We start from the raw sequence: 26,885 nt of genomic DNA on the forward strand, positions 1-26,885 counted from the left end.
ATTTCAATATAATTCACTTAATCCACTAATTCTGCCACTGATATATTGATACACAATGATCAATCTTTTCTGCCCCTTGACTCCATTCAAAATAACACACATATGAACAGTCAACAGAATGATTTCAGCTGTGAATTTATTGATGAGAATGGTCCAATAAATAGTTTCACACAGCGTAACAAGTGAATGGTTCAGAACTGCTCGTCATCCTATCAGTGCTTTACTTTTCATGTTACACATCAGTTTGTCACATAACACAAAACCAGATTAGAAGGATGGAAAGGCTTCAGGTCAGAGAGGAAGAGCTGACTTTGAGGGGGCAGGAGTGTTTATTTCAAAATCAAAAGGGGGGAACTGCTTTCATTCTGCTTGTATTTCAATATCACTTCTCAGTAAAATGGCAACACGTGGAAAGATACAGTGCTTGAAATGTTAAACTGACGAGTCAAAGCTTCAGTAAGAAAAAACACTACAGGTGACAAAGAAAACACAAGAAATGTCAGCCATCTTTGACAAAGTCTAAAGAACCTGTCTTGAAATTGCAAGATGAACTTCACCTTCTCCCCCTTCTGTTTGATTCACTACGCCTGCCGTTTGCAACGTGTCTGACTGGTTACAACACCTCATTTAATCTGGAACCCAAATCCAAATGCAGGTCAAACATGCCGAGCTACATTTAAACAACTTTGTGTTTAAATCTAACCTGACCAGTACTGAAGACTCAATCTTTAATCTGCATTTGGATTTTAGTGGCCGGTTTAAAAGGAGGTTTTGTTCTTGCTTTCTCTTAGTGAGCATGGGGTCTCCCGCGGCCTCTGCCCCTGCCAGCGCCACCTGGAGGTCCATCTGCAGAGCTGCGTGGGTTCTTGATCGTCTCATCGACTGACAGGATGAGGCAGGCTGCCTCTGACGCCGCCGTCAGAGCATTGATCCGCACGATGGACGGCTCCCAGACGCAGGCGACAAAGTTGTCTGCAATGTCCTCGTTGTTGATGTCCACGCCGTACCACATACCACCCTGCAGCGAGATGACAGATAAAGCAGAGTCAAACCGAGTATTTGACCTCATTTCCTGTTCCACTTCTAAAACTGAAGACCATAAAAGTTCCATAATGCCGAGTGCTGTATTCAAAGTGTGGTATAGGGTTAGGTGAGCATGTGTGTTTCATTTCCTACCTGTGCGTGTTTGGCTCGCAGTTTGTTCAGGATGTTGGTGGCGTCAAAGCCGGCGTTGTCACACAGCTGTCTGGGGATGATCTCCAGGGCCTTGGCGTATGCTCCGATCAGCAGCTGCTGTTTCCCAGGGATGGTCCTGGAGTAATCCCGCAGGTACTTTGACAGCTCCATCTCTATGGCTCCTCCGCCTGCTACAATGGAGTCGTTCTGAAAATGGATTAAGTAAAGTCAGCTCATTGCTTTCAGTGTGCAGAGATGGGCTGACAAATTAAAGTGAATTGAGCTTCAAGATCCAATAAATAACGTACAGATCAACCAACTAATTTGGATTCTCAAAGAATATTGATGTAGTACTATGTTGATTTAAAACCACGTCTGAACCAAATTTCATTTAAAATTCTTCAAATATTAAACAGATTTGGGTCAAAAAATGTAATTGTAGTTTCTTGTGTTCATGTGACACAGCCCTCTCCTGCTAGGTTCCCAGTTCCCATTTATCCACTTCCCTATAAAATGTTTTTAAAATATCATACTGCGGGAGTTGCATAGAGAATAAAAGAGCACTGAGATTAATATTATCCACATCCACAGCTAATGAGCTTTAGCAGCTAACGCTAACCCTGCCTGGTAAAAGGCAACAACTCTGACAGTAAGTTGCTTTATTTCTCTCTGCACCCATGTAGCATTGTTGAAAATGTTGGATCATGTTCAGTTATTCTGGCCACAGACTCAAGATGCATATACCTAAATGGGCCTCACAGGCCGATGTCTCAATTTAGCTTCGGTCAATAAAAACTCACACTTAGATAATAGAATAGATGAACAATGTAAAACAAAATCTGAACTGAATTTGAATCTCACTGGTTTGTATCAAATGCTAACAGTTTCATACATTTGTGAATGAAGTAAGCCGATTTTTCAGACTCCTGAATCTTTATAACAACTCAACCAGTCAACAGTAACACTAAGGGCTGTTAATTTATAACTGTGTATTCCTAAAAGCGATATGTAATGAGCCTTCACACACACACACACACACACACACACACAACACACACACACACACACACACACACACACACACACACACACAGTCCATGTGTTAACTGACCTTGATGGCTCTGCGTACGATCATGATGGCATCGTGCAGCGATCGCTCCGTCTCCTCTGTGAACTGTTCTGCTCCGCCCCTCAGGAGGATGGTGCACGTCTTCGCCTTCGGACAGCCCTTAAAGAAGTTATACCTACAGACACAGACATGGTGGGCGTGAGCAGTCGTACAGAGTCATAACGCACAGTTTACTCTTAAGGCGTTATTCTCTGAATAAGACGGACAAAATACTTTATCTCGTCTTACCTCTCTCCTCCAACCTGGACCTCTTCGAAGAGTTCACACTGTCCCAGGACATCGTCTGTCATAGCACCTACTGAGGTCTGGATGGAGCCGCCGCAGGCCTGGAGGACACATTACACACACGTTAAAGCTCATTCTAACATAAGAAACAAGTGTTTGACTCAGTCAATAATACATACATCATTTGTAACACCACTAAGTGAGATAGTGTAATGACAATAACTGCTTATCTTAAAAACTGAGCAAAATGTAATTTCATGGAAAATAACATTGAATTGAAATATCACACTTTACTTTAGTTGTTTATTAAAAGTTAAACTAAAAGTCTACTCTATTTATTTATTCATTATCTGTTTTTGTTGACCTGTCACAACACTAAATAACTGTGGCAAGTAATCTAGTCATCCAGCTTCATCCTTCAAATGCAGATGTGAGGTATTCAGTGTGCGTCTGTGTGTGTGTGTGTGTGTGTGTGTGTGTGTGTCCTACCATCATGGTCCTCTTCAGATCCTCCTCCTGCACCCTGCCAGCGCAGAACAGGTCTCTGTCAGCGAAGTACTGGGTGGCCACATCACCGATGGGCAACTTGGACAACACAACCTTGGCTCCTGACAGATGGATCTTCTCCAGTTTGTCATACAGGATGTTCCACTCTGCGTCCACAATGGCCTGGTACTCCTGCAGAAAAGGGGAAAAAGAAATTACAGAAGATTAATTTCAGACGGACATTTCCAGGAACTTATTTGACAAACTGCTGCTATGTTGTGGTCTTCATACCTCCACAGATTTCACGCGGACCTCAGCGTTATCCTTCTCAGCCTTCAGCTCCAGCTCCACATTGAGCAAAGCAATCTTTGGATTGTCGTAGCGTTTAGGCTGCATCTCAAACCCGGCGTAGGAGAAGGTCTTCTTGAATGCAACTCCATCAACCAACTGGGATTCCTGTAAAATGTAAATATAGAAACATCCATGGATTTCATTTCTTCACCCAAATTTTCCATGAATAACCCAATCATTTCTTTCATATCTTATATTAGGCTTTTTCAGAGGCAGGTTTTGTTCAATTGGGAGGAATATATACAAACCTCAAGGGCTCCTCCCTGGACCTTCTTGATGCCAATCATCTTCAGAGACAGCAGCTCGTCTAGAGACATGACAGCATCCACCACCATCTTGGAGAAGAACGCCTTTTGACCAGAAATTAGCTTGGAGTTCAGGGCTGTGGCTGCACACTTCTCCAACAGCTGCCTCTGTTCTCTGAGACGATACAGACAAATACATTTGAAAATGCACAACTAAACCGTTTTTTAAAAGCTCAATTGAACTACAATCTAAGAATATAAAATGTATATACTGAATAGATCAAACTTTAAATGCTAAGTAGCTGCTACGTGAATAAATGAGTGCGGGGAAAGCGAGCACTTACTGCTTGTCGTCTTTCTTCACAGGGACGGAGATCTCCTTGATCTTGCTGACAGCGAGGTTGGTGGCGGTGCGGAACGCTCTGATGATGGTCTGAGGGTGGAGACCCTCCTCCACGTACGGCTTCAGCTGCTTCAGGAACTCGGCGGCCAGGAGAGTGACGGAGGTGGTGCCGTCCCCAACCTGAGGATGGTACAAAGGAAAGATTATGAAAACATTATCGTCAGTGTCAGTAAACTCCCTTAAATTGAAACAGAAACTGCCTCAAACCTTAAACACACACACACACACACACACACACACACACACACACACACACACACACTTCTCACCTCAGCATCCTGGGAGCGAGCGATGTCCACCAGGGTCTTGGCTGCAGGGTGAACCACGTCCAGCAGTTTCAGGATGGTGGCTCCATCATTGGAGATTGTGGCCTTGCCTTTAAAAACACAATGAACCAACGGTGAAAATGAATTCATCCTGGAATCTTTTCCCTCATCAATCAATCAATCAATCAATCCTTGTCTCCTCACCTCTGCCATCCACCATCAGTTTGTCCATCCCCCTGGGACCCAGGGTGGTCCGGACAGCCTCGGAAATCACCTGGAAAAAGAAAAAGGTACATTTAGAAAGATTTAAAGTATATTAAGTTACACACACACATACAGCTCACAGAAAAAAACACAAACAAACAAACAAAGGAGAGAAGAGAGGTTCTTCTGACCTGGCAGGCATTGATGTTGCTGATGAGCTGGGGAACGCCCTGAGACGTGTCTGTCCCCTCCTTCAGCAGGATAACTGGTGTGGGCTGGAGAGAGGAAGGGATAAAGGAAGAGAGAGGAGGGGATGGTTGAAAGGGGAAAGGTAAGGAAGTGATGAAATTAAGAGAGCTGAACCCAAACCAATAATTTAAAGTCAGGTGAACTGAAGTGGTGTGTGCTGGTTATCTAATTAATACTATTATGTGAAGAGTAAATAAAAGGGAGTTAATTTAAATAACTATTGCTGAGCTTCACTTCAATGTTACTGATATCATATGAATGTCTTATATCATAACATCACTATATATCTATATATCTCTCAGCTACTGTACCAACGCAGTGCATTAGTTATCGATACTATTGGTTTCACCAGTTAAGGTATCGATACAGACATAGTGCGGTACTGATGCTTTTGTTACCCATCAGACATGCAGCTGTGTGACAGTCATAAAGCCGGATGTCTGTTTACTGTCTGCTCCTGATTCAGCTCATTGATTACACATCATAACCCGAGCCACACATTGAAGTCGGTAGTCCGGGTTAGCTCTTGTAGCACCGAACAGCGACACTTGTTCTTTAGCCGGCTGCTCATACAAAGAAGCTCCACAAACAGCGGCTAACTGAGTTATAATGAGCTGACTGACGGTAATAAGACTAATAACAGACACACACTTAAAACAAAGTGTCCTAAATAAACAGTTCAAACTGCAACCAGCTCAGCGCAGTTTATCTTTTATCAATAATAAAAGCGAACATCGCAGTTAGCATCGCATACGCCCATTGCTGCTGGCTAATGCTAGGAGGCTAACACGGTTTACCCAACAACAAACTCTTTTTAAAATCATTTTCACAGAAATAATTGCATCCAAACGCCGCCAAATGGCAGTAATCTAGACTAAGAGTAGTCCAGATACAAATGCTTGTTGATTAACGGAAGGATGGACACGGATTATACTCTTGAGTTTGGGGCACGGATGCTAACTCACTCACCATCATCTTTGCAGTTCCTTCGAGAAGCTCTCCACCGGCATTCAATCCCACAATGCTTTTCGAAAGCGAGCACTGTTGGGGGTGCGTTCAAGAACACGACGCAACGTTTTTTCAACGATATGAACTTTCTATTTTACACATTTTGTGACATAAATCACAGAATCATTGATCAATAAGCCTCTCGTGAGTTCGTATAAATCGCTAGTATGGAGCCCGAAAGGGTTCAATATCTAATAAATACACAGGACGTTGTGAAGAAAGTTTAAAACATACAGACGAACCAATAAAATGTGACATAGAGAAAGAAATTATTCAAACTCAAGTTGTTATTTATGTTGTTATTTCATAGTTCAGTTAAAATTACATTTCTATTTCATTATGACCTCTTTCAGAAGTCTGTTTTTTATTTTATTTATTTATGTCACATTTTAAAAATCTCTCTTTTCATTTATTTATTGGTTAATTTATATATTTTACACAATTTATACAAATCATTTTTGTATAATGTCTATTCATTTCATATTTAATACTTTGTACAACTACTGACAACTACTAGTTGGTTTAACTGTTGCACTGGGGAGGTAAATGTGTATTGTGGCTCCACATCATAATTAACATAATTGTTTCTTAAAACTTTTTCAATCAAATTAAATTCAAACCCTAAATCATTATGAGTTATAAGTTATCTCAGGACACTTTTCAGATAGATACAATTATTTAAAGACCCACCATGAGCAAGCTTTTGAGTTTTTGTGTTGTCACAACAATGACACTGCTTTGGTTGTTTTTGTTAAACAAATTCATATTAGGTTATTTTATATTAGGCAAACTCTCTGAAGGACACCTCATTTAAGTTAAAGCATTGCTGTGTGGAAAGTTGTTATTGGCAGGCTATAATGCTCACGACATGTGACAACATTTTCATGTCTGCATGCGCTCATGAAAATGACTTTGCATACTGTGATGGAGACCAAACAGAACACACAGTTCTGAACATGTACATTTCTTCAAAGTGCAATGGTCCGACTGTACTGTGTGTCTGTAGTAGATGAGATAACAAGTTTAATTAAGCTGCATAATTGTTTTGATTTTCTGACTTCCAAATTGTTTTATTTTCCCTGCGTCAAGAGCAGAAGAAAGGATTCAGGTATGTTTTGCCTGCTCAATTCTGTTCATATTGTATAAATAACATTGCAATCAAGGCAAGTTGGAGCAAGTTCTTTTTATTTTTTAATCAGAGTTTAAAATGCCTCTTGAAACACCAGAATAATTTAGTTTTACTTTATTTGAGTCCCACATTTATTCTGCAATAAAAACATCCGGCCTTACAACCTTCTGGGTTCATAAGCTCATAGTTATTGTCCCTTTACACAGAAGAGATAAAACACACTATGTGAACCTCTAATGAAACAAACTATATAGTTATTATTATATATTATAGGTGACAAATAATATGTAGGACACATCCATATATGTGGACACAAAGGCACAAAGTATAATGTGTTTTGACACAAACCTTTTAATAAAATCAATTATTTAAACTAATTATCAGAATATCTTTGGCATCATGGTCTACACATAAACTCACAGTAAAACTTACAGTAAAATGTACAAAAAGTTGGGTGAGCTTCGACCTCATTATCTACATTGTACAATTCTACACTGAACAAAACATCTAGAGCGAAGCAGACTTCACTTACAGTAATTACTGTAACACTGCAGCCTGTAAATGACAGAGACAATATTAGTGATGCAGTTAGGTGTTTTGTGCCGTCAGACATGGCAGCCTGCCCAGCCTGTGCAGGTAGAGCAGAGGCTGCAGGTAGCCACAGCTGGTTGCAGCAGCTAAAGCCATGGCCAGGTACTGACACTTCAGTGTTTGAGCTGGAACGAGTCCTTCCATAGGCAGGGTGATGATGAAGGGGAGGTAGTTGAGTGTGAGGACAGCCTGGATGATGGAAATGGTGATGAAGGATTTTCTCTTCATGGAATTCATCTCTCCTTTTCCCCTCGGCGTGCTTCTCTCATTTTTCTTCACCTTGTCCTCTTTCCTTCCTTCTTTCCTTCTGCTCTGCTCTTGCTTTCCCTCCTCCATTCTCCCTACCTGACCTCTTGTGTCCCCCCCTTTCTTCTTCTTCTCTGTCATCTTTTCATCACCCGGTGGAGGTTTCCTTAACGTCTTGAGAACAGACAGGCAGCAGAATGTGTCTATGGCTAGAACGGGGAGGAAAAACACACACAGTGTGATGCTAGAGTGCTTAACAAGAGAAATTGAAGCCATGAGGACATAAATGCCCCATGAGACACCCAACAGTCCCCATTTGTAACGATGTGCCTTGAACCTGGACGGAAGGGAAGAGAGAGCAGAGAGTCACACATTATGTACCACATGTTTCAAACACACAACCACTTTGCATTTAGAATCAAGTCAGAACTTTCATATAGTGCATTGCAAGTGAAGATACAAGTTTTTCAGGTCTGAATTTTAATTATAAACATATAAACATAGTAAAACTGACCATTAAAGCAGCTTTTTATTATTGCACATCCATGAATTTGGGGGGCTACGTTTTAAAACCTGTTAATCAGACGGTTTTCACTGCACTGAAGCTGCACTAGCGGTTGCTAGGAGCAGTCAGTGTCCGATCAAACTTTACTTTCAACTAGAGCTGCAACGATTAGTCGACTAATGGATTATTGGTTGACAGAAAAAAAAATACTGAACTATTTTGATATCGATTACATAGAATGCTATTTTCAGCCTCTCAAATATGGAGTTTTTTTTGGGGCTTTGGACTGACAGAACAAGACATTTAAAGACATCACCTTGAATTCTGACATTTTATAGACCAAACAATTAATCAATTAATCTGAAAAATAATAATCAGGAGAGTAATCGATAATGAAAACAATGGTTAGTTGTAATCCTACTTACAACAACCTGTAAACCAGCGTCAGTCTCATCCACACTTTTTGTAACTGTTTTTATATCTCACATTTATCACCATTCTTTCTTTTTTACATACAGAAAAGACAGACAGTGTTATGTAACTTTCACAATCACCCGGAGCCCAAAGTGAATCTTCATAATGTTTGTTTTGTCCACCCAATAGTCCAAACCTCAAAATTATTAGAAATAAATTAACATTATTAAAAATAATAGCAGCAGCTGGAAGCATCAAACGTTTTTACAGGCAAAATGACTTGTTATCAAAATAGATGGCAATTTATTTTCTACTCAACTAATGAATTGATTTTGGGGTATTTCAACTTATGACATAACATATTTTCTAAGCTCTTTGTATGTTTGAGTGCCAAAATCTTTAAAAATGTGTAAAGTAAACTAACTAGTAAACTTTAGTAAACTAAAGTAACTACCGACTAAAGCTCTCAGATAAATGTAGTGGACCAGAAGCATAAAGTAAAAGAAAGTACCTTACATTTGTACTTAAGTGGAGTACTTGAGTAAATGTACCACTGGAGACAGAAGCTGCCAGTCATCATGAATATGGTCTCGTGTGTTTATGGCTTTTACACTTAAATGCTCTCTGTGTGTGTGTGTGTGTGTGTGTGTGTGTGTGTGTGTGTGTTTTACCGTAGATAGTCGAAGGGTCGCACCACAGCCATATACCTCTCCACACACACCAGACAGAGGAGCAGCGGCTTCATGATGAGCACCATCGCGATCAGGAACGTCATCATGGACATCTGAGCGTTACTCTGCCACAGAAAATGGTTGGCAAAGAATGAAGGTAAGACCAGGTAGAAGAGCAGCTGGGTGAGGGCCAGGTGGAGGGGGAAGAAGTCCGCAGGAAGGACCCCGGAAACCTTTGACCTTTACATTTAAATTTAGTAAACAAGACGAAGAAAAAGAAGAAGAAAATTAAGTTTAGCAAGAACTGGTATTAACAAGGAGAATATGAATAAATAAGGCTCTTTCTTATTGTTTTAACATTTAATCAAGGATGCATTATGGGATTTGTTCTGTACATGCTATGTCACTACATTACACCAAATATTTAGACAATATTTACCTTCTCCTGAGGATGTGAGAGATGAGCCAGAGGTTTGCTGGGGTGCCAACAAAGAATTCAAAGCAGTAGGAGGTCAAAAGGATAAGGAGGCCTGCCGAAGGTCCACCTAATTTGCCAGAACCATCCTCATAAGTCTTACACTCTGTCCAGTAATACCCTGAAGCTGAGGAAGAAGAGTTTACAGCAAATCTGTTCATACTGCAGGGGAAGACAGAGAGAAACAGAGAGATTAAGGTTCATTATTTTCTTTTTTTCCCTCTGTAGATAGATCGACAATTTATCTTTGAATTATGAACGTACAGTAAAGTATCTGTGACAAACCTGTCAGTGTGAGTGGACCTCTGAACACAGCCTGGTGCTCGCCAACTGTTTGCTCAGTGTTGAGGGTTCATTTGAAAAAGCGGCTGCCTTCAGAAACATGACAGATGCCATGTAGATTTGCATGAAAATGACATGAACCCGATGCATGCAGTGTACCCTCCTGCATCCTGTGAGCCTTTAACATCCACTTCATAGGTGCTTTTGATCTTCAAGTTCTGTGTGTTGCTTTTTTTTGTCACCTCAAACAGTGGGGACTGTTTTTGTCACATACTCCTGGAACAGACTAATCTACCATTTGGGATGTAGCTAAAATCATTTGTTGTGTACTATGATCAAATAGACCAAATAACACATGGAGTAATATTCATATTTGTAGAAGATTTGAAGCCTTTTCCTGGTGTATGTGTAAATAGTCCCACTGAAACAAATCAATGATAATTCTATTTGATGATGTGATGTATCTTTATGGTAAGATGTTTTGTTTTGTAAAGCACTATTCAGACTATATTTAAAACAAACATGTACATATAAAAGAACACAATTAAAAATAATACAATAAAATGGAATAAAACGTGATAAAATAGTGTGCTTTAGTGCAGTGCAAGACATAAATAAATAGTCCCTAATTTAAAAGACAGGTGTTCTTGAACGCAGCTTTTGTTACGTCCTGCAGCGTCGCTGATTCCAGGCTTCTGATTGGCTTGTCTTAGTTACAGCATGCAGTGTGCTCGATATGTCATCAGCATGTCCTGCATGGGCGGAGCTACAGTTCTGTATAGTAAACAGCGCAGACTCCACCCATGCAGATACTCTTAACAACAAAACACGCGCTCACAATCTCCTACCGAGAACTCGCGCGGAGTTTAGATACTGTACGGATCTGTGGCGGGAGATGTTGAACGGAGCAACGCAGACACGATAACGTTGTTTTGACGTTTTAAAAACCCAAAGTGTCAAAGTAAAGTAGAACAGCAGGAAGAGTTGCGACATTAAAGGTCTCTGCTGGAGGAAAACGAGAACATGGAGGATTTCGGACTTTATGCGGTGTTTGGAGTCAGCGGTCCGCCCCAAAGGCTGCTGAGGTACGATGAAGTGTTAATGTTGTTAACGTCAGCTAGCTGTGTGTGTGTGTGTGTGTGTGTGTGTGTGTGTGTGTGTGTGTGTGTGTGTGTGTGTGTGTGTGTGTGTGTGTGAGTAATGTAGCTGAACCTCAACTCAAGCGTTGTTAACTAACTATTATTGTAAGCAGTCATAAACTTTATCTGTTGCTCCTCTCCAAATTATCTGCGTTCATAGAGGATGTTTATATATTAAACACATGACCATTAATACCTTCCCATTTCTATGCTAGTTTATCTGGATAATACGAGACAGGATATTTACTTATTTATTTGTTTTTGTCCTCCATGTCAGTGCTGAAGGTTCGTGCAGGGTGTCTGTTGCAGTTCCCCCGAGTGTCCGGCAGGTGGTGCTGTTCAGCAGCGGGCCGTGGGGAGAGAGGATCTGCGCCAACGCGGAGCTCAACGATGCTGACCGGATGCCCATCACTATCGGAAAGCTGACTCCATACAACAAGTAGGTTGACTGCTTGTTTATAAAGTAAAAGTTGACTCTGTTGGGATAACCCTGGGTGCTGTCTCCCACTGTCATCTAATCATGTCAATCAATAATCAGATTTAATGACACCTTATCTCCTCCAGGTGTCTGTCATGGGAGCAGTGGGAAGAGGAGACATGGACAGACACCGTCACACTGACTGTTACCCTGGAAGGAGGAAACCTGGTAAATATCACACAAACCTTCAGATTCAGGACCGGGGATAGTCAAACAAACAGCAATAAGAAGAAGAAGTTATTCTGTTGTTCCAGATAATAGCCAAGCCACAATAAGTATGGAAATATAACACAGCATACCCTAGTAGTTCAATATATCCTTTATAGTCTTTTATTTAAAAAATCAATTTTGGGGTAAATTGACAATATTTACTCATCATGGTAAACAGATTTATTTTTTAGTTATTGATTTTAAAAAGTCTGTCTTTACTTTTTCCCTCAGGTAAAAGCAGATTGGTCAGAACCAGAGCTCATCCTGGCTGTGAAGGAATACACACCGAAGGTAATCTGTGTGAATGATGTACTGTTACTGATACTAGTATCATATTTTTAACATTTAATATACTTATACTTTTGTTAATATTCAATTACTTTTGTGGTTTCCTACATTTACCACAATGCCTCTCAGCGACCCAGAATGGGCAGTAACTTAATGGTTATGCGGAGTGTCATATTCCCCTTCCAAGCCCAGCATGTTTGTGTTGCAGCATTGCATTCTGGTCTATTGAGGCTAATGTCAGAAGAGATATCTGTTCATCCATTTCATTTTTTCTTATTATGGCTGTTAAATATTGATGCAGAGATCTGACCCACAGATGAATGATACATTACTGATAACTTCCCAGTTCAGTATTTGCTGAATGATAAATGACACTGACTGTTCTGACTGTCCCAGGACACAATGGCTCCCCTCGCAGCCCGGGAGCTCAACGGCAAGAGGAAGAGAGAGCAAATGTCAGAGGGAGACGGTGACAAGAATAACATGACGAAGAGAGGGGAAGAAGAGAACGTGTGTCCAAATGGTGGCATGGAGAAGACCACGCCTGTGCGAAAACCCAGAGGTCAAACCAAGGGGGCCCAGAAGCTGTTCAGTAGCGGAGGAGATGCAACAAAGATGAAGGGAACGGGTGAGAGAGTCAATACGCCTGAGCGAGTGGTACTGCTAATGATAATTAGAGCTGAAGTCACTCCCGTGGCTCGGTGTGGAGGAGTAAAGCATTTCTTTGTGTACTGTTCCTTCTATGAAATCTCCTGTCTACACCTAATGGAGCAGGAGAGGCGCAGGGGATTGTGGGAAGAACGCCTCCACAGAGTGCAGCCAGGACGAAGAGTAGGCAGGCCAAGACTCCCACGCAGACCGGTGAGTTTGTGCATACACATTACATACCATTTTACTTGTTTTTATATCTGTTCTTGTCATATTTATTCACTTTTCAGTCCCATAGCTGGTACGTTGATGCACATCGCCCACCTGAGTTCACACAATGCTGTTTCCTGTTTGTGTTTCTCAAGTAGTGAGAAGTGTTCAGTGCAGGAATGTAGCATCAAATCAACACCTCAGCGATATCGGCATCTGGTGTGAACTCTGAGTTTGCTGTCTCTGAAATGTTTGTGAGACGTTAACACCTGAAATAACAAATCTCTGGTTTTCCCGCAGCCCCGCTGGTCAGCCCATCAGGCCGCTGGGGTCAGACTCTGTGTCCCATCGATGCTCAGACAGCTATCCTGATTGGAGGGCAGGGGGCCAGGATGCAGTTCTGCAAAGATCCCATGTGGAAGCTCTGCACCGGTCAGTCATGAACAACATTTTGGAATCTGTTTCACATCAGGCTCCACTGTGTTTAAGGGGATTTTAGTTTCCTGTGCTGTCCACGAGAGTGTTCTTGTCTCCGTCCAACAGAGGACATGTCCTGGGTTGCAGCAGAGACTCTGGCAGAGGGTCCAACACCCGAGGCCAGAATCGGCCACACAGCCATCTACGACCCGGACTCGAGGCGGATATTTGTGTTCGGAGGCTCTAAGAACAAGAAGTGGTTCAACGACGTTCACATCCTTGACACGCAGAGCTGGAAGTGGACCATGGTGGAGGTTTGTGTGAGTTTTGCTTGTCATAAGTCCGATTTTTTGCTGCTCGTCCTCTTTCTTGACATCCTCCTCCCCTCTCTCGCCCCCTCCAGGCTCAAGGTAAGGTTCCTCCTCTGGCCTACCACAGCTGCAGTCTGTTTCGAGGTGAACTGTTCGTGCTGGGTGGGGTGTTTCCTCGTCCAAACCCAGAGCCCGACGGCTGCAGCGACTCACTGTACATCTTCGATCCCAACCTCTCCATCTGGTACCAGCCTATTGTCACAGGCGACACACCCTCCCCCCGCTCAGGGTAAGATGGTTTGATCCAAATGTCAGTCATCTTTTCACACACATTCAATCACTTCATTTTCTCATCCTTCCCTTTTGTTTCTCTTCCAGTCACTCTGCATGTGTGATGCAGGAGAGGAAGATCTATGTATTCGGTGGATGGGACACTCCTGTCTGCTACAATGACATGTACATGTTGGATCTTGGTGAGCCACACACCAGCTGGCACGCACACAGATCTAACTGTACACACATACACGAGGCACATATATCTGGTTAGAGGTGCAAATGTGTAGCACTGCATTCATAATTGAAATGAAAATGTTCTTGTGTTTCTCAGGTCTGATGGAGTTTTCCGCTGTAAAAACAACTGGGGAAGGCCCGTCTCCTCGAAGGTACACAACGAAACACACAACCACATTACCTGAGTCCTTACCACAGCAGCTGTGGTTAGATTCCAACCTGTGGCCCTTGCATGTCATCCCCCTCTCCTCTCTCTCTCTCTCTCCTCCCCCCTTTCCTGTCCTCCCTCAGCAGTCTCTAGCTCAAGTATAATACATAAAAAAGAAGAAACACATATATTCCTCAAGATAAGTCTTTGAAAGTCTTTGTGGTATCAACACCAAAACTCAGATTTTATATCTGCAACGGTATCGAGAATTGTTTTCACTATCAACTCTCATTAGCAGCTCTTTTAATCTGTGTGTGTGTGTGTGTGCGTTCGTGTGTGTTCCAGCTGGCACGGCAGCGCTGTGCTCTCAGACACAAAGTTCCTGATCCACGGAGGTTACAACGGAAACAACGCTCTCAGTGACACCTTCATCTTTGATATAGGTGAGAGGCCGCTCGTAATAAACACTTACAAAGTACATGTTGAGGAAGAGGCTTTGTTGTCTGGGTGTTTTTCAGGGGAATTATTGGTTCATACTAACAGGGCTCGCTTACAACTATTTTGTCCATTATTTTTCAGTTGATTCTGTAGTCTATAAAAAGTCCATCAGTGTCTCGATCTAAGGTGACGTCTAAAGGGTGCTTGTTTTGTCTGAAGAACCCAACCCAAATATATTTAATTTGGCAGTGATGGAGAGAAACAGCAAATCATCACATTTTAGAAGCTGGAATTTCTGATGATTTATTAAACATTTCAGTTGATCGACTAATGGTTTGACGTTATTACTTGTAATTTCGTATAAAGTGAAATCTGAGTGTAAAAAAGAATGTGTGAAGTACACAGTGAATATGGTGGGCCTGTAGAGTACTCTTTCAAATGTCTTGTTTTGTCTGACTAACAATCCAACACCCAAATAAATTCAGTTTACTGTCATAGAAGACAAATTGAACAAAACAATAATAATAATATTTGAGAAGTTGGAACTAGAATAAATCTCATAAAAAACATAAAATAGTTGCTGGTCCTTTTTTTCCCCAGATTGACTTCACTAATCCCTTTTTGTCCTTGTTTCAACGGTTCAGACACCAACAGCTGGACGGAGGTGACGCTCCCTCAGCTCTCCGTCCCCAGGGCGGGGCACTCCATCATCACCATGGAGACAGCCGTACGCCACCACTTCTCAGAGGAGGATGAAGACGCGGACGCGGGGTCCGTCAGCAGAACCCTGCTGGTGTTCGGAGGCGGAGACAACGAGGGCAACTTCTACTCCGACCTGACGACTGTCGCTGTGGAGGAACTGCTCGCTGCTATTTAAAGAGAGTGAGTCAGAGGTGAATCCTCACTGCCTGACTGGATGTGAATCTCTTTTAACACCCCCACAGACTCTTTATTATTTATATTCATATAGTTTGTCTTTGTCTCTCTTTGGTTGTTTCAGCCTTCTCTTCTTTCTATTGTGTTTTTAAAAGGGGTTTACATTTTAAAATTTTTCTTGAATACAGATCTCAAATGCTAGATTCCTTTAAACAAATAAGTTTCCTCAGTTAATTTTTATGTAAATAGTTTAAAGCTGTTCAAGTTCATCCTCAGGTAAAATTTATATTTTTATTTTTGAATGAATGAATGATTGGGACTAACAGTAGCCCTGATATGTGGAACGTGTTGCCTCTGGATAGCTGCGAGTGCTTTAGCTGTATTCATTATGCTCAAAATCATGACACTGTTTTTTGTCGTCATCTCCAAAACTTTTGCGTTTAGTGGAAAAAATAAAATCTCTATTTCTGTGCTGTTCCATTTTGCACTTGGTTTATGTCTTTACCTAATAATAAACATTTGATTTTCTGCCTTTCTGTCTTATTAAACATAATCTTCCTTTTAAATTGACATTTCATTTTTCTGCTCAGAGACCTCTCTATAAAGAAAGTAAGCCACATGTGGGGAGACACAGAGGCAGTTTAACCTACTTAGACTCAACTTAGATGACCTTTTCCGTTTGCAGAATAATTAACCCACCTTTTTAGTCTGACATAAAACAGCAAGGTGTACTTTAAACCCGGTAGTGTCAAACTGATGTAATTTAAATGAGGTTTGATACTTTAAACGGAAAGGCCCATTAATAACACATCCCGTTTGTCCCGGTAACTCAACACTAACATGAGCTAATGTCAGAATAGCAGAGTACTGATGTTATCTTCAAAGAGCCCGAGCTAAATGCAGACGTTTTAATAAAAGATTAGTGGTGCTCGAGAGGGATTATCCTCATTCCTGCTGAATCGCTGATAATGGTGTCATGAATGTGACTGTTTTTTAACTTGAATATTTTCAGTGGATTATACAGCCAACCTCTTTGGTAACAGGAGGCTCAGTAAGTCAGTTAATGCCCTCTTATTTAATGTAAGAAACAAGCTGTAAATGTTTCCATGTCTGTTCATCCCCTCAGAGCAGAAATCACATAATAAAACATCACATAAACTTTATTGATCCCACTCAGGGAAATTGAGGTGTCACAGCAGCAAGTACAAGAACAGATACATATATTAGATAAGTCACTATTAACTACTAAATATTATGTACAGCCAAGTCTACTGAGACATTAATTGTCACAAACACATTGAGAAAGTAAAGAGGCTGCAATAAAAATGATACAAATATTGCACTTGAGGGGGGACGAGGGTCTTGTGTCTGCAGACATTGTTATACATGATTTCATGCTCTGGAAGAAGTTGTTTTATAAAAAAGATTTGACACAATAAGATGGGTAAGTAAATTCCCTTTATCAATTTATACTAACATAGATGTACACATACATTAATATCTGATGCACGTGTACATGTTGCTTCTAAAGATTGTGTTGTTGAGGTGTCAGTGTCTACTGTAGTAACCTGCTTCAAGACTTATATCAAGATAAATGAAACGGGTCAATAATGGTGCTTATGTTCTTTTTTTCAGAGCAAATAATGTTGATGTTAATTTGCATGTTAATCTATATATACTCTTTATATACTATATATACTCTCTTTCACAAGAGGGAGTGTATATATAGAATTAGTTCTCATTTATATTGTTAATAATCGTCCAGTTAGAACTTTTTTTACTCTCAAAAATCCAATAGGCACAAACTTTTTCTGAAAGTGTGGCCAACTTTTATTATCCATACCAGAAATTAAATAATATACATAACAACAAAATAAATACAGTGATTTGACTTTTACAGGTCTGTGAGTTCATACTAATTTCTTAGGAAGTTTACTCGAAAGAAACATGTAATCTGATGCCAATCATAGTGAAAATAGATCTTGGGTTTAAAAGCATATGTGGATCTACAGAGGAAACACCATCAGTCGTCTTCACTGCAGTCTGTGTTGTGTGAGGATAAGGACGACGATCATCGTGATCCGACCCAGCAGTAGGATGAACAGCGCTGACGTGACTGAGACCTCCATTACCTCGGAGCAGAAGCAGGTGAACCCAGATATTTAAAAATAGATGAGACAAAGACTGAAAGCAAGAAGTTAATTTAAAATCAAATTTGTCCTAAAATGCACCCACAGAAGATTTTTGCTTCCCATCTGACTAGAAAACAGACTGTGAAGCTGGTTTCACCTACTTCGTGGCATTTCCTCTGGTGATGCAAAGGAAAGCCTGGCTTCCTCAAAATTTTCAACCAAAAACAAATCAGTTTCCTCGTTTCCCTTTAAGACAAGTAAGTACGTGCCTTTTCCCACTCGATTCCTTTGCTGCAAATCATAAAAAATGCAACGTACTTAATGGGAGTTCTCTTATTACTAAAGGACATGATGTTGCACTTAGTGTTATTGTTGCACAGATTCAGACTATTGCTTTCCCCTCTTCTTACTTCTTCACTAATTTTGCCCACGCTGTGAGTCAGCGCCTACTAAATTGCCATGTAAAGGAAGGACTGTCACCCTTTCAGTCTGTTAGGCCATGAATTGGGCAAAAGAAAGATGATCCTTATACTTTGTACTCTCACTAATCTTATGTTGGTTTGTGTGCTCTGCTGTCTTCTGCTTCTCTTGCTTGTCTCTATAATCACGTCCAGTACATCTTATAGGTTACAGCGCAGACGTATATGAGCACCTGTACTGTAATTATTCCAGTGCTCTGGTGATAATATCTCTATGAATGATCTGCCGGAGAGAAAAGATTCACTTCTTGTCCAGGATCAGCTATATCGAGGCAGATTGCTCCTTCCTGTTGATGATGTACGTTATGGGGTGGGTTTTTCCAGACAAATCCCCGCTGTCCCATAAGATTATCTCGAGTACATCTTCATCAACCCCTCCTAACATGTTCCAAATGTTCTGATTTGAATAGACCTTAAACCGGAGGTCATTTAACACAGGTCATAAAAGTGGACATTGTTACAATGTATTTGTCACAGCAGATTGTTGATGTTCTTGGTGTTTTGTTTCTTTTAGTCAAGTTTGCCTTTGTACCGTCACAAGTTGGAGTGACAGGAGCTAACATTTCAACCACTTTAGATACTATTTGGATTTCAAATGCTGATTTTAACTGGTGTTACAGCTTAATCAGGGTGGGGGAAGGCACGTCCTGTACAGTCAACCTTTTATAAATTGGCTATTTGTTGATAGTTATTCTTAATGTCTGCCACCAGGTCTGATTTGGTGGGATTCCTCTTGAAATCAATGAAATGAGACAGTAGAAGCACTACCGCTTTTGTCCACAGGGGCCACCAGAATCAACACAATATCAAAGTTCCTTGTAGGGGCTTTAAAATGTGACAGCAGGAATCAGAAAAAAATGCATTTCTGTCCTCATTTCTACCTTAAAAAATACTTTTCTAAGAATTGCTTTAATAATTCCAAACTTAATTCAATATTTGGCGTACCAAAAGTGAAATCACTGGTAACAGCTGGGCGGTTCATGCTCCAGTGCATTTGGATCATACATGTGACAACATGATGGAGAATTTGGACGCTGTTTGAATTGGACGCCAGTAATCAAGATCTGCATATTGCCACAGAGAGTTACCAACAGTAGGACTGTGAGAGAAATGCAAATGAGGCTGGAGGGACAGCCTGACAGTAACGTATCAACAGTCTGGTGATGTGTATAGGACAGGGTGCCAGCTTCTACAGAGAGAATTATTGGCTACATATTAAAAATAACTGTTATTACAGCCTCAATCTGGACAGATACATTTGGCAGCCTGAGATGGGAGACTGGAGATAAAAAGGCTGGTATGCTTTTTAATGTTCATCCAATGAGACTTAAAATACCCTCAAATCAGCTGCAATTAACAGTCTGCAGTTCAACCTCCTACTCAGAGTGTCATTTCTTCTCCAAAGCAAAATTGGAGTATGGCTGCCAAGAAATGCATTTTCATCCAAATATTTATGGGACACACCGCAGGAAATAGTGTCAGGATGCACCTGGGGATATACGTTTATAGATAGATAGATAGATAGATAGATAGATAGATAGATAGTTTATACTCTGTAATATATTCAGGCGTCCTGCAGATGGCGACACTTCAGCACATTTCCCCCAGCAACAAACTAGACTCTTGCTCCTACCGCTCATGTAAAATCTTTAAACATCTGTACAGTCATTGAGGTCATGTGGTCATTAAACATTAAACATTAGCTTTTTTGCACATTTTCAGAGCTGGTTGCAAAAATACTGTACGATACATGGGACATCCGCTCTTCTGTGATCCTCCATCAAATTGGACGCGCTCCAATATGACATATTGTGCCAAGTGACTTGGATTAGTTTGAGTGTATATTGATAGAGAAGTTACAAGAGGGGCCCAGGGATGCAGTACCAAGGGTACTAATGATATGAATACACTGTAATGCACTGAAAACAGAGGTGTTTGTCTCATTTAACTGTGTATACACCCCTGAGTACACTCTGTCCATCATGAGGGATGTGATTTTTCCCTTGATTCATCGGGAAATCCTGCCAGTTGGATGCTCTCCCAGTCATTACTAACGAGCCTCTCATACCACTTCATTTCCTGATTTCTTTTTTATTTTCTCCATAACATCCTTGCATTGTGCGAATGGTGAATATTTGGTGACTACTCTCTGCGGACCCTCCTGATTGACAGAGTTCAGACATCACCACTTGCAATGGCAGCCATTTTATCTTCCTCAGTCCATGGCTGTTGCTAAGTAACTTGAAAATGTCTATGCCAGCTGTCAGCATGTCACAGTCAGACTTATGGTACATATTTACAAATGACACAATGCAACGAGGACCCACAATGCAACTACACTATAGTTTAACAATGGGCTATGCTCTCTGATACATTCAGATAAAAACGATGGGGAAGAAATTTTAAAGTTTACACCAAAGTTCTGTATAGTTAACAAAAGAAAGGAATAATTATTAAAGTATCCTTCAACTACTAGAGGATTCCCAGTGTCAGCAAAGATCACCCTGCCTGTGAGCAAGGCACTATATCACTGCAGGCTCATTGCTCTAATATATGACCCCTGACGTGACCTACTTTTGGTTGTGCTTATGTAGAAAGGACTGGATTCTCTGAGGTATAAAGCAGAAAACTAAGAGTGTGACAGGTGTAAGGAAATAGTTGTGTGACTCCATTGTAGAAATATCTGGCCACTCTTCCAGGTGACACGTGAGTCACCTGCAGGACTGGAGTTTCCAGAGAGATGAGGATATGTACGTGTGCATACAAATGTTTGTGAATGAAACTCATCTTAGCAGGTTCTTTGGTCCCTTCATTAATCATACTTGAATTTTCTGTGGATCCCTGGAATCCCCTCCATCGTTTACACCACTAGCAACATCAAGACTACACGACATTAGTTTAGTTATTTATATGTAGACCAACATCAGTCCAGCCATCATGGATGGGTGGGTTTTAGGGGGGCTGGGATACAAAGTTAGAACTAGATTTGGACACAGGGCCCCTCCACAAGATAATAATGCACATTGTACTTCAGTGGTACACATTTAGAAGTTATCAAATACCAAAAAGTAAGTGACACACAAGTGTACGTGGAGCTTTTTGTGCCCCCTGTGGTTCCGTCTCCAGTGAGCCAGAGTACAGAGCACACAATCCTCTGCACCTGCCATTTACCAACCTGGAGGAATCGCGGTCACCAGTAAAGGGTCGGAAAAACCCGAGTACAGCCGAGCGCAGACCGAACCCCCCTCACCCCCTCCTCCCTCCCTCCTCCCCGATCCTTTCAGTCGTGGTGCAAGCAGCCATGTTGCCGCGAGCTTGTTCCGGTATCAGGGCAGGATCGTGCGCATAGACGGACTCGGGCGCAGCTCCTCGCCTCTCTCCCCCTGTCGCCCGTGACACGCACCTCCTAACAAGAAAGCCCCAGTTTACCGATAATGGATTTTACAACCTGATGATTCCTCGTTCAGTCGGCTGGTGTCGGGATTAATAGTAGTCGGTGTAGCGACGGGACGAACGGGTTTATCGCCACACTGCAGTGCAGCACTGGTGAACGACCTTATTCCAATCACGCAACACAAGGAAGAGCGCCGGTGATTTCCGTGGATTTTGAGTTTTGTGGGTCGCCGTGTGGCAGTCACCGCCGCCGCGGCCGCAGGACCGGAGGCTAACTAGCTAGCGTTGCTTCGGAAGAAACAGTGAATTAGCCAGCTACATGGGCTAACATCGGCCAGCCTGTTCATTCGTGTTTCTCTCTCTGCCATGTGATCGTTTTTCATGGTGCTGCTTTTATTGTTCGGATACCCTAACCCTGGATATCTCACTGGGAACAGTTTGAATTGTTTTGTGAGAGTTGGGAAGGTCGACACCTCGCCGGGAATAACTTTGGCCTGAAAGTTTGTAGACCTCGGAGCTGGTTTCAAACCCTGAAGGGAAACCTCTCTGCCACGAAACGAGAGAAAACAGGCGTCGACCCCGCGGTATGAAAACAACACCGGATAAACACTGCTAGTACATTTCTGCGACAGTTGGGGCTTTCTCCAGACATTAGTTAGCAACCTTACAGGTTAGCATGGTAGCCACCTAATTGAACCCTGTCTTGTTGAACTCAACCTCTGACTAACTTTTCTTCGAGCTAGCCCGAGTAGCTAGCTGGCCAAAACGTCACAGCGTCAGGCTGTTAGCTCGCAGCTCACCGTCGACGCTGATAAATGCTGATTGGGAACTGACTTGTTTTCACACCAAGGGACGAAGCTGAAGAAGACGTTTGCTCTTTTTTTTTTCCTTCCTGTTTTGTGCTTGTTGACAAACATGGGACGTGCGATTGCTGCTAGCTAGTTTCTAGCTAGCTGGCTAACTGGGCTAGCCGCTGATGTGGGATTCAACTTGTTGATTCACAGGCTATCTGTGGTGGTGCTGCTGCTGCTAGCTGGCTAGCACTGGACATCTGTTTGGAAATTCCCCTCTGCCATAAACTACACAGGTTTTAAATGCACAATAGACACTGAAGAATCGTTCTTGTTTCACTGTTGCTTTCCCTTTTTTTTTTTGGCAACTTCACGTCTTTCAAAAATGTCAACAAGGATCCCACTGGTGCAAGTCATTGAAAATTCGACCGGCCAGGTAAGATACACATCTGTTCTCCAAGATAATGTTATAGTTGATGTTTACCAACCAGTCTACTTTAGTTAGAAACGCTTATCTGCTGTGGAGAGAGGCCCAATTTGGCCTTCCACAGTCTCTGGTTGTCTCCTTGTTTTTTTTTCTCTGTCTCTGTTGTCTTTGCCACACAGCAGTGATTCACCAGCTTGCCTACGCACTCACACTGGATTTCCCACTCCTTGCAGAATAGAAGAACAAATTTAGGTTTCTGTTTAGTCTGGGTGTTGGGGCTTGTCCTCCTGCTTCACTTTTCATTACTTTGACCTGTTGAGATACAGGCAAACCTGTCAGCCACTTCCATGTGAATTCTAAGTTGCTGACAGTAGACAAACCCAGCATCCACATAATAGCCCGATGCATTATTAATTCACCACAGTGCATGTGTGACAATGTTGTTTATTTAACCCTTGGCCATTGGGAACACTGTCCACTGTTTAAAGAGTCAGTAAAGTTTGAGAAATGTTATTTTTGAGAGAGAGAAGAAGAAGGTTGACTTTTTGTTGGGCACTTCATACATTATGTGAATTTTTTAATTAATCATTTTAATTTACAACTTCTATAGTACAAGCACGACCTAAAACAATCATTTCAATCTCTTTGGTGCAAACTAAGAATAAAGATCTATCGCTCATTGATTACTAAATAAATTATACGCAGCCAGAGGCCTCCTGGAAGAGATTTAGATTTAAACTCAGAAGTGTTTTTTAAAATCGGCTCCAAGATGTTAAGCTGAAAATATTATTTCTGGGTTCAGTCTAAGTACAGGCACTCGCAAACAATACACATCCTCTGTTGACCTAAAACGACTGACCCTTACCCAGAGGCCAGAGAGCTCCTAAACACACTATAAATACCATCCCAAGAATACATGTGTCAAAACTGCAGAGCTGGAGATTTGAAAAGATTGTGTTTTTCATGTTTCTATTGACTTGAGTAGAAAAACACTTTGGTAGTGTCCTTAAAAGACAAAAAAAAGCCCTTGGCTGTGCTCTGCAAGTCATTTTTAGAAGGTTTGCTTCCGAGACTACAGTATCAGTCTCAGTATTGTAAACAATTTTATCTGTAGATTCATTGTAATTATGGAAAGTGCTCACATGAAAACCATTATAGTTTCCAATACAGACCATGACTTGCATTACTTGGACAGCTGTTGACAAGCATCCTGTGATGAAAAATCTCTTTATGAGCGATAGATGGAAATTTTGCGTGTCCACATGTTGACAGAGTAGCTGTTGGTTGATGTCAGCATGTGCGAAGCTTAACCCATTTCTATATTTGTGTTGCTTGAGTATCTGTAAGTATAGAAATGTAGCTGTGGTTAGGATTTGATATAATGTTTCAGCTGTTGGCCAGTAGCTTTAATGAGTACATCAGCATAAATAGAGGAAATGTACACGTGTTTGTTTATTAATTAATTATATATTTTTAAAATTATTTATATTTGCATATTTATCACAAATATAAATCATTTAAAATACCAATAGTGAATCACATCGCAATATGATGTCATGCAGTCCCATTGTACACATATAAAAAAAGCATTTGGTTAAAAAGTAGTTAAATAACACAAAGCAAGGCTATAGGAATATAACACGATAAACAAGGGGAGCGTTCTTAAATCATGCTTTCTTTTCAGTCTTTCCCAAGAGCTGCACCCTCTGTCAAACAGTTTCCTACCTGAAACATTGAAAGCCCAACCCAGGTGTGTAAACTGCCGCTGCACAGCCAACCAGAATGCAGATCTGCTCTTACCAGCCAACAGGCAAACCTGTGGGTGCTGGAGACTCAAAGGTTAAAAGATTTAGTCTGTCTTCACTTCTTGTGCGGATAAAATGCTGACGGAAGTTGTCTGTTGATAGCATGATCTCACTGCGTGTGTTGGTGTGTGTGCTGGCTTGTCTCACACAATGGATCACTGCTTCCATTAGAGTGTACAGGAAAGCAAGTCGACAGCTAGACTGGTATGTAAGTAGGTAAGTGTAGGCAAAGAACTACACACACACACACACACACACACAGTGACACATGCATATTCTTAATTGGCTACACCCTTACCTGGAACAGAGGTCATAAACAATACAGTTGGTTATATAAGTCTTTAGAGCAGCCTTACACATACACGTACAGGGCCTTTCCATATTCAGATGATGTCATAGTTGAAGGTTTGTTTTGAACATATTGGTATAACACCTACTTGTACAAACATGTGAGTATTAACCTTTAATATTAGCAAACTTCCTCATTGAATTCAACAAGATGGCCTCTGCATAAGGCTTTGGTAAAAAAACAAACAAAAAAACATCCCATCAAAAAAGTCTGACTTGGCTATATTTAACATTATCCACCATCACACTGTGATGGCTAATCAGATCCTTGCAAGCGTACATGTCAGGTAGTAGTGGTAGTGTGCAACATTGTTCCACAAGCTAGAAGAAGATCAGACGGAGATAAACTGCTGCTGTGGTAACTTTTCACTGTTGCACACCCGGGCTTCAAAGAGTATAAAACCAAAGTGCATTATCTTGGTGATTAATAACCCTTAAGCTGAACTTCCTGGTATGCCCTGTTTGTGTACCCTTTAGCAACGTGCCTGTACCAATACAGGCTTGTGGTGTTTTGCTGTAGTGCTATTGTCGGTCTGAATGCACCCTAACTCATCCTACAGAACCTAGTGGGGATTTAGGTGTGGATAAAAAAGTTTGGGGTCATGGTGTGTCCATAACTGGGTTTGTAGGCAAAAGGTCACGGATGGATACTCCCACACAAACACAGTCTGTTTTAAGGGCCATGTATAGAAAGCCTTTGGTGTCGGGTCTCAAGATACATGACAAAATGGCACCGGACATGAAGACGGGCTCAGTGTTGACATGACTGTCGCTGTTGCTGTCAGACTAAAGTGTATATTTTGGTCTGGTTAGTCAATGTGCCGCTGCTTAACTGGACTGGAAAGGCTATTTGTTTTAATATTTTATGTCAGGTTAGCCTAATGGTGCCCTTTTTACACATGACTGGCAAACTAAGCTGTAAGTTATTGGAGGGTTTTCCCTAGACCTTTAGAGAGCTTAGGTCCTGTGCAGCCTTTGGGTTGGTAGTTGTCATTTTGAATCCCAACTCCAGACCTTTAGCCACCCCTACCTGCCCATATTCCAGTTCTCTCTGCTCTAGCACACCTGAACCAGTTGATGCTCACACCCTGATCCAACAGTAAGGGCTGGTGAGTTTCATCAGGTGTGTTCAAAACACCAGTGCCGCGATTACTGGCTATTGTTATGAATTCACATGTATAGAAAATAATAATAACACAGGTGTAGTAGTACTTCTTATTTGCCAACTACATAGCTATTTGAGAAATTTGGACTCAGTGTGATTAACATCATTTTATCAGTTCTTATTATTGTACATTAGTAAACAACTAGTTCCAACCTGGCGTTCGAATGGAATGATTGGTGCATGATTCAATGTTACGATAGAACTCTCTACGTGTAGGGCGAGTATAATTTATAATCATCTAATTTAATTACCATTGAACAAGCTTAACACCATTTTACCAGTGCTTATGGTGATCTGTTTAAGTCAACTTAAGGCTGTAACTCTCAGCGAAAGTTACGGCCCAAGATGGACTACCATCCTATCACCATAAACGGGCACTAGGCACATACCAGAAGAGAGCTGTCAAATGTAGAGAAGTGACTTGTGACACCTTTCAGACGGTGTAAAATGGCCGATGTGTTGAGTGGCTTTGACCTGACATGTTGTCATGTTACACAAGCGTTGGTACGGGCTGATAGTTTGAGGAACTTATTTGAATATGACTCTCATTATCAGTGTGACACCAGTTCACTGTAGTGACATTGTATACCTGGAATTTGTACATAATACAGCGATAA

General features: G+C 41.4%; 3 protein-coding genes across 11 annotated transcripts in view; 2 read left to right on the forward strand and 1 right to left on the reverse strand.

Moving 5' to 3' along the window:
- Positions 1-119: 119 nt before the first annotated feature.
- On the reverse strand, positions 120-5,797 carry cct7 (chaperonin containing TCP1, subunit 7 (eta)). The gene is made up of 12 exons (XM_051375344.1): positions 5,704-5,797; positions 4,677-4,760; positions 4,486-4,555; positions 4,285-4,391; positions 3,957-4,135; positions 3,616-3,787; positions 3,308-3,472; positions 3,020-3,208; positions 2,534-2,631; positions 2,288-2,420; positions 1,177-1,383; positions 120-1,018 (listed from the first exon to the last, which is right to left on the reverse strand). The coding sequence occupies exons 1-12, from the start codon at positions 5,707-5,709 to the stop codon at positions 788-790; spliced, it is 1,641 nt and encodes a 546-aa protein (XP_051231304.1). The 5' UTR covers positions 5,710-5,797; the 3' UTR covers positions 120-787.
- A 5,112-nt stretch (positions 5,798-10,909) lies between these two features.
- krcp (kelch repeat-containing protein) lies at positions 10,910-16,256 on the forward strand. The gene is made up of 13 exons (XM_051429534.1): positions 10,910-11,140; positions 11,472-11,633; positions 11,759-11,840; positions 12,114-12,173; positions 12,567-12,798; positions 12,945-13,031; positions 13,329-13,460; positions 13,572-13,759; positions 13,849-14,045; positions 14,135-14,229; positions 14,364-14,418; positions 14,760-14,857; positions 15,497-16,256. Exons 1-13 carry the CDS (start codon positions 11,079-11,081, stop codon positions 15,727-15,729), a joined length of 1,683 nt encoding a protein of 560 aa, XP_051285494.1. The 5' UTR covers positions 10,910-11,078; the 3' UTR covers positions 15,730-16,256.
- A 5,365-nt stretch (positions 16,257-21,621) lies between these two features.
- The window catches only part of mark2b (MAP/microtubule affinity-regulating kinase 2b), a 51,141-nt gene continuing 45,877 nt past the window's right edge, over positions 21,622-26,885 (forward strand). For all 9 annotated transcript variants that reach the window (XM_051429555.1, XM_051429556.1, XM_051429561.1 and 6 more), the window contains exon 1: positions 21,622-22,959. In XM_051429555.1, the coding sequence (XP_051285515.1) occupies positions 22,909-22,959 (51 nt within the window). In that variant the 5' untranslated portion in view covers positions 21,622-22,908. The remainder of the gene's footprint in view (positions 22,960-26,885) is intronic.

This window comes from Dicentrarchus labrax, unplaced genomic scaffold (assembly GCF_905237075.1).
Source record: "Dicentrarchus labrax unplaced genomic scaffold, dlabrax2021, whole genome shotgun sequence".
In the NCBI taxonomy this organism is placed as follows: Eukaryota; Metazoa; Chordata; class Actinopteri; family Moronidae; genus Dicentrarchus; species Dicentrarchus labrax.

Coding starts and splice junctions, on each gene's coding strand:
- cct7 (XM_051375344.1), bottom strand. Junction 4,556..4,676: donor GCAACATCAATGCCTGCCAG/GTCAGAAGAACC, acceptor TTCTTTTTCCAG/GTGATTTCCGAGGCTGTCCG. Junction 1,019..1,176: donor TGCGAGCCAAACACGCACAG/GTAGGAAATGAA, acceptor ATCTCGCTGCAG/GGTGGTATGTGGTACGGCGT.
- krcp (XM_051429534.1), top strand. CDS start 11,079: ATGGAGGATTTCGGACTTTATGCGGTGTTTGGAGTCAGCGGTCCGCCC. Junction 11,634..11,758: donor AAGCTGACTCCATACAACAA/GTAGGTTGACTG, acceptor TATCTCCTCCAG/GTGTCTGTCATGGGAGCAGT. Junction 14,230..14,363: donor CATGTACATGTTGGATCTTG/GTGAGCCACACA, acceptor TGTGTTTCTCAG/GTCTGATGGAGTTTTCCGCT.